This window comes from Muntiacus reevesi, chromosome 17 (genome assembly GCF_963930625.1).
Source record: "Muntiacus reevesi chromosome 17, mMunRee1.1, whole genome shotgun sequence".
In the NCBI taxonomy this organism is placed as follows: Eukaryota; Metazoa; Chordata; class Mammalia; order Artiodactyla; family Cervidae; genus Muntiacus; species Muntiacus reevesi.
The window spans coordinates 21695721-21703652 of NC_089265.1; the positions used below are offsets into that span (position 1 = coordinate 21695721).

At 42.0% G+C, this 7932-nt stretch overlaps 1 protein-coding gene across 1 annotated transcript; it reads left to right on the top strand.

Annotated features, from left to right (window-relative positions):
- Positions 1-1106: 1106 nt before the first annotated feature.
- On the top strand, positions 1107-1667 carry LOC136148388 (interferon beta-2). Its single transcript, XM_065907900.1, has one exon. It carries the CDS (start codon positions 1107-1109, stop codon positions 1665-1667), a length of 561 nt encoding a protein of 186 aa, XP_065763972.1.
- The last annotated feature ends 6265 nt before the right edge of the window (positions 1668-7932 follow it).

Consider the following 7932-nt stretch of genomic DNA (forward strand, 5'->3'; position numbering starts at 1 on the left):
GAGCCCAAGAAAATAAAGTCTGTCAAGTTTCCATTGTTTCCCCATCTATTTGCCATGAAGTGATAATGAGTTTGAACAAACTCTGGGAGGTACTGAAGGAGAGGGAAACCTGGCATGCTGCATTCCACGGGGTCGGACCCGACTTAGCGACTGGAAAACAACAACAAAGTTGGTAAAGTTATGTGATGTCTTGCTGCTTATGGCTAAGGCCTCCAAAAAGTTCATATCAACTTAGTTGAAAATCACCCTATTTTGTTTTTTATATACATTATTTTTTCTTTTTATTTAACTATATTTATTTTTAATTGAGTGATAATTGCTTTACAATATTGTGTTGGTTTCTGCCACATATCAACATGAATCAGCCATAGGTATATGTATATCCCCTCCCTCTGGAACCTTCATCCCCCCTCCCACCCCTCTAGGAACATCACTCTATTTTAGATAGAAAAAAATGTGTCCTTTTTAAAGTCATAAACTGCATGTATTTAATTCATACATGTATCATGTATTTCTTGTTCATCAACTTAGTTTAACATATTCTCTTTTAGATAAAACAAATAGGTGTCTTTTTTAAAATCATAAACTGCAGGTATTATTGTTCGATAATAGCAGAATTGAGAATTAAACCTAATTCTTATGAAAAAGAAAACTCTCTTACAAACAAGGCCCCCTCTCCCCAAATCTCATAATATGAAAAGAGAAAAAGAAAAAGAAAAATCTTTTTCAAATGAAAGAATCCTGTAATAATCTAGTTCAAAAGATTTGGCTTATATTTTTCTTTAACATTCAGCAATTCATTGAAACTTTAAAAAACATTAGAAATTCTCAGTTTGTGTATCTTTTTTCCCTGTGGTATATATATATATTAAAATAGAAAGGAGCTTAAAGAAAAAGAGTTTTCGAGGCAACTAATAATTTAAGTGACACAGGAAAACTGAAAGGGAGAATTGAAAGTGGGAAATTACTCTCAAATAGAAAGAATGGAGGCCAATCCTGTATAAGAAGCCCACACTCAAGGAGAAAGGACATTCACTCTGCAAAGGGTTGAAGACTCAGCTTCAGCATCTACTAGCAGAACAGGTAGCCCTGTGCCTGTTTTCATCATGACCTACCGGTGCCTCCTCCAGATGGTTCTCCTGCTGTGTTTCTCCACCACAGCTCTCTCCATGAACTACAGCTTGCTTCGATTCCAACAAAGGAGGAGCCTTGCGGTGTGTCAGAAACTCCTGCGGCAGTTACCTTCAACTCCTCAACATTGCCTGGAGGTCAGGATGGACTTCCAGGTCCCTGAGGAGATGAAGCAAGCACAGCAGTTCCAGAAGGAAGATGCAGTATTGGTCATCTATGAGATGCTCCAGCAGATCTTCAGTATTCTCACCAGAGACTTCTCCAGCACTGGCTGGTCTGAGACCATCATTGAGGACCTCCTTGTGGAACTCCATGGGCAGATGAATCATCTGGAGCCAATCCAGAAGGAAATCATGCAGAAGAAAAACTTCACTATGGGAGACATGACTGTTCTTCACCTGAAGAAATATTACTTCAACCTTGGGCAGTACCTGAAGTCCATGGAGTACAACAGCTGTGCCTGGACAGTCGTGCGAGTACAAATGCTCATGAACTTTTCTTTCCTGAAAAGCCTAACAGGGTACCTCCATGACTGAACATCTCCCACCTGTGGCTCTGGGAACGGACACTGTGACTTTGATGTGAGACTCTTCAACGAGCGGAAGCTCTTGAAGTAACTGACAATGCAATGCACTGGGTTTCAATGGACAGTTAAAGACTGTAAGCTATTTTTAAAATGATTTATGCATTATTTATTTATTTAAACTTTTATATGGGAAATAAATTATTTATGAAACAAAAGTCAATGTGGCAGTTTCAATGTCAACTTGATTTATGTGACAACACATATTAAAAATTGCAGAGCACCTTGGAGACATTCATTGCAAAACAGGCCTGCAGAGTAGTATAGTTTCCGGCCCCTGCCTTTGAGGAATTTAAAATACAAGGAAGCCGTGTGGAATGTCCAAGTTATATGCATACTCTCCATGGATCCATACAGTTTACCTGGTCTTGTCTCCTTCACTTCTTTAAATGTACCAGACAGCTCATGTTGTAGGGCTCCTTGATATGATGTGGGGTTTTTTTCTCTTTTTTAATTATGGAGAAATGTACATCACCTTACATTTGAGAGTCTTACAAAATAAGCCTTCTTGATGCCAATAAAATACGGGCAGATTCCATACAGTTTATAAAATTCTTACTAAAGTAAATGAAAAATTCTGACCTTCTAAATGTCCTTAGTTGCTTGTTCACTCCAACCCTGATTTCCAACAATGTAGTCCTTGGAAAGAGATTTCAGGAACATGAGTTAAAAATTACTTAAGACTATCACAGAGACACCAGAAATTGTTAAACATGGTAATTCTCTCAATTAAAAGTAAGTGAAAAGTAATCATGAAAAATATATCAAGTTTACATCCATTAAAACTAGAAATGTAAAAGTATATTAAATACTTGTTTTAATACAAAGAAAATTTAGTTTAAATAATGTTTATTAAAATGTTGTTGTTAAACAAAAATATATTTTAAATACCTTATAAATATTTATTATAAAATTGTAAATGTGAAATATTTCATTTAAAATAAGTATATTAATTAAATATAAAATTAATTAAAAATAAACTGCTGTGTTTTAAAAATATTCCTACTTCTCAGCTATTCAATACTCAACTCCCCCACTTCAAGGCTGAATCCTTGAAAGACTCTCTGAAAATTCCAGAGCATTCCAGAAGCTCACTGTTTGCTGGTCACTTGCCCAGGTGGTGGCCACCTGTCTCACCTGGTCTCTCCCCCAGGAGGTCCCTCCAAACCGTCCCATGGTTATTTGGCCCCTGGCCACCGTTGAGTTCTCCTCTGTGGGCAACGCACTCCCAGGGTCCCATCCCCTGTCCCATGGCCTTGGCTGTTTCTCACGTTGTCCAGAATGGCTCTAAGCCTATAGTCTCACCGACGCCACCTGGCTCCTCTTTGTGCTCAAGGCCCCCCATCTCCCATCGCCCATAGTCTCACGCCCACCGCAGGGTTTAACTTTGTCCACACCGCGGTTCTATGGTCCCATCGCCAGTATTCTCACCGCCTCCGCTGTTTTCCATTTGTCCAGGACGCCCTCTAACTTCCCAGCGCAAACATTCACAGTCTCATCGCCAGGCAGGTCCTCCTGTGCGCCCATCCCCTCCCGTCGGTCCATAAACAATTGTCGCCTCGCTGATCCCCGCGCTCACTTTGTCCTCACGCTGTCACAAGGTCGCATGGGCTGTACCCCCATCGCCAGCGCCGGGTATCGCCCTGCCACCGCCCCAGAGCAGATAGCGTCATCGCGGCCAGCACGTTCCACTTTGTGCCCAACGCCCTCCCACAGTCCCACAGCGAATAGTCTCATAGCGGCCCCTGTGTTCCACTTTGTTCTGCAAACGTTCTCCCGTCACCCCACAGCGAATCGTCTCCTAGACCCCGCGGATTCGACCCATGAGCAACGCTCCAGCAGGGCCCACAGTGAATAGTCGCTTAGCAGCCGCGCTCCTTCTGCGCAACCCCCGCCCCCATCGCAGCAGAGCCATAGTGTCATGGGTGCCTCTGTGTTTCACTTGGTGCACAACGCCCTCCCATTGTTCCACAGCCAATAGTCTCCTGGCCACCACTGGACTCCGCCTGGATTGCAACACACGGCAGCCACCACCTCACGGCCCTCACCCCCCTCCCATCCCTGCCCCCAAATCATTAGGGACAGCCAGTACTCTCATCGCGGCACAGCCAATAGTCTCAGGGGGGCTACAATGTTTCACTTTGTCAGCAACGCCCCCCACAGCCTCCTGTAACCAATTGTCTTCTGCCCACCCTCTAGAATTCAAAAGTATGAAGTCAAGAGATACTTGGAATAACAGGCTAATTTGGCCTTGGAGTAAAAAATGAAGCAGGGCAAAGGCTAACAGTTTTCCCAAGAGAACGCACTGGTCATAGCAAACACCCTTTGCCAACAACAACACAAGACAAGACTCTACACATGGGCATAACCAGGTGGTCAATACTGAAATCAGTTTGATTATATTCTTTGCAGTCAAAGATGGAGAAGCTCTACACAGTCAGCAAAAACAAGACCAGGAGCAGACTGTGGCTCAGATCATGAACTCCTTATTGCCAAAGTGAAGTGAAGTGAAGTCACTCAGTCGTGTCCGATTCTTTATATACAGAACTGATATACTGTAACCTACCAGGCTCCTCCATCCACAGAATTTTGCAGGCAGGAGTACTGCAATGGGTTGCCATTTCCTCCTCCAAGGGATCTTCCTGATCTGGGGATTGAACTCGGTCTACCACATGGCAGGCAGACACTTTATCATCTGAACCACCTGGGAAGCCCCAAATTCACCCTTAAAATGAAGAAAGTAGGGAAAAACACTAGGTCATTCTGGTATGACCTAAATCAAACCCCCATGTGATTACACAGTGGAAGTGACAAATAGATTCAAGGGATTAAATCTGATAGGCAGAGTGCCTGAAGAACGATGACATTGTACATGACATTGTACAGCAGGCAGGGATCAAGACCATCCCCAAGAAAAGGAAATGCAAAAAGGTAAAATGGTTGTCTGAGGAGGCCTTACAAATAGCTGAAAAAAGAAGAGAATTGAAAGGCAAAGGAGAAAAGGAAAGATATACCCATTGGAATGCAGAGTTCCAAAGGATAGCCAGGACAGAAAAGAAAGCCTTCATCAGAGATCAATGCAAAGAAATAGAGGAAAACAGTAGAATGGGAAACACTAGAGATCTCTTCAAGAATCTTGGTTTCATGCCAATATGGGCACAAAAAAGGACAGAAATGGTATGGACCTAAAAGAAACACAAGATATTAAGAAGAGGTGGCAAAAATACATAGGAGAACTATACAAAAAAGAACTTCATGACCCAGACAACCAAGACTGTATGATCACTCACCTAGAGCCAGACATCCTGGAATGTGAAGTCAAGTGGGCCTTAGGAAGCATCACTACGAACAAAGCTAGTGGAGGTGATGGAATTCCAGTTGAGCTATTTCAAATCCTAAAAGATGATGCTGTGAAAGACCACACTCAATATGCCAGCATATTTGGAAAACTGAGCAGTGGCCACAGGACTGGAAAAGGTCAGTTTTCATTCCAATCCCAAAGAAAGGCAAGCCAAAGCATGCTCAAACAAATGCACAATTGCACTCATCTCACATGCTAGCAAAGTAATGCTCAAAATTCTCCAAGTCAGGCTTCAACGGTACATGAACCATGAACTTTCACATGTTCAAGCTGCATCTAGAAAAGGCAGAAGAACCAGAATGGCCAACATTGTTGGATCACAGAAAAGCAAGAGAATTCCAGAAAAACATGTACTTCTGCTTTATTGATTACACCAAAGCTATTATTGACTGAAGATCACAACAAACTTTGGAAAATTCTTCAAGAGTTGGGAATACCAGACCACCTGACCTGTCTCCTGAGAAATCTGTATGCAGGTCAAGAAGAAACAGTTAGAACCGGAGAAGGAACAACAGACTGGTTCCAAACTGGGAAAAGTAGTACAGCAAGGCTATATATTGTTACCTGCTTATTTAACTTATATGCAGAGTACATCATGCGAAATACTGGGCTGTATGAAGCACAAGCTGGAATCAAGAATGCCAGGAGAAATATCAATAACCTCAGATATGCAGGTGATACCATCCTTATGCAGAAAGTGAAGAAGAATTAAAAAGCCTCTTGATGAACCTGAAAGAGGAGAGTGAAAAAGCTGGCTTAAAACTCAACATTCAAAAAACTAAGATCATGGCATCTCATCCCAAGAGTTCATGGAAAATAGATGCGGAACAATGGAAACAGTGACAGACTTTATTTTCTTGGGCTCCAAAATCACTACAGATGTTGAGTGAAGCCATGAAATTCAAAGACACCAGCTCCTTGTAAGAAAAGCTATGACCAAACTAGACAGCATATTAAAAAGCAAAGACATTACTTTGCCAACAAAGGTCTGTCTAATCAAAGCAATGGTTTTTCTAGTAATCGTGTGTGGATGCGAGAGTGGCATTATAAAGAAACCTGAGTGCTGAAGAATTGATTCTTTTGAACTGTGGTGTTGGACTGCCCTTTGAGAGTTCCTTGGACTGCAAGGAGATCGAATCAGTCAATCCTAAAGGAAATCAGTCCTGAATATTCATTGGAGGGACTGATGCTGAAGTCGAAATGCCAGTAATTTGGCCACCCAATGTGAAGAACTGACTCACTGGAAAAGACCCTGATGCTGGGAAAGATTGAAGGTAGGAGGAGAAGGGGTGACAGAGGATGAGATGGTTGTATGGCATCACTTACTCGATGGACATGAGTTTGAGCAAGCTGTGGGAGTTGTTGATGGACCAAGGGAAGTCAGGGGTGCTGCAGTCCACTGGGTTGCAAGAGGTCAGACATGACTGACTGAACTGAAATGAATAAATGAATGGGGACACAGGTACCTTTTGTTCAGTGACCTTTTCCATCATCAACATGTGACTTCAAATTGAATGTGGTACTTGAATTACTACACTCCCCAGTAAAGGGGTGAAGGCTGATGGCTCACAGGGGATGTTTCCAAACGCCAGGACTACACAGGGCTAGAGCACTTCCTCTCATATTCCATGGCTTGGATTTATCCTCATGGGAATCTCATTGCAATCAAGTTGTGACATTATTGGGTGATAAATGCATGAAAAATAAGGTCATGGTGCTGACTTTCAAAAATGCACAACATGAAAATAGAAAGATTTTTGGGGGTCAAAAATGAGGACTGTAGCCCTGGAGACAGCACATCAGATAGCTCTGAGAAGCTGTTCCAAAGAGGCACAGAGCTATATATGTGATTTTGGTGAAGGGAGAGTACACGTAATCCTGTACCTATTTTTTGCAGAAGTTTTCTGTTAGTGTCGTGAAGGTTTCTTGGAGTCACAAGAAGCGGTCATCACCATGAAGGACTTTCATGCTTTTCTAGATATGAGGAGATAGAAGAATTGGGTTCATAAAATGGGCTCCTGAAAACATCTAACCCTCTGAAGACTTGTTCTGCCAGTTTTCCCTGCTCACAGAACACCTCACTTCTGCCTTCCACCCTGCGTTCCTTTCCAGGGGTGTTAAAAATCAGCAGCTGCAATAGCACATGATTTAATCCTTGAAGGTAGATGACAAGTGCCGATGGCACGTGCTAGTGTGTCCTTGACAGGGCATGAGACCACGTTTCACGTTTGCACTATTTGTCCAAATGAAGTTCTGGGGAGAGGTCGAGGGGAAGAAGTAATATTCTTGCTTGCACACACTTCGTTAAAATATAATCTGACGCAAATGCTTTTCCTCCAAGTTCAGCTTTGGGGAAAATGAAAAGAATGCCAGTCATAGCTCACAGTATCATCGCCTGTTTGAAAGAAACATCCAAGCTGATCCCCAAAGACAATGCCTACAGGAAAATAGCCACAGTGTAGACAGGTTACTTGCTGTTTCCTTACTACCCAAAGGAGAGAAGAAAAGAATCATCAGGCAATTCCTTGCAAGTACTTGAGGATGACTGAAGAAATACTGATGAGTGAGTCTTCCATTTGGGTGCACAATCACGAGTCTCATTCTGATCTAAATATAGCAAATGGAAAGTTGAACTCAGTCTTCCTGAAAATGATCTTGAAAAAATATCACACACATGTTGTGGGCAAGGACCAAAAAAGACTAAAACAAAATTTTTGTATCAATGAAGAGTTAACAGTTAAAACTAATTGCAACTTATGAAATACTATATAAGATATGTGACAGATTATTATGCTTAGTCTATAAATTACCACTAACAGTCACTTAATTAGTTTTTCTGTCATCCTGCTGATGAGGT

Bases quoted from the DNA above. Each gene is read 5' to 3' on its own strand.
- LOC136148388 (XM_065907900.1), top strand. From the start codon at position 1,107: ATGACCTACCGGTGCCTCCTCCAGATGGTTCTCCTGCTGTGTTTCTCC.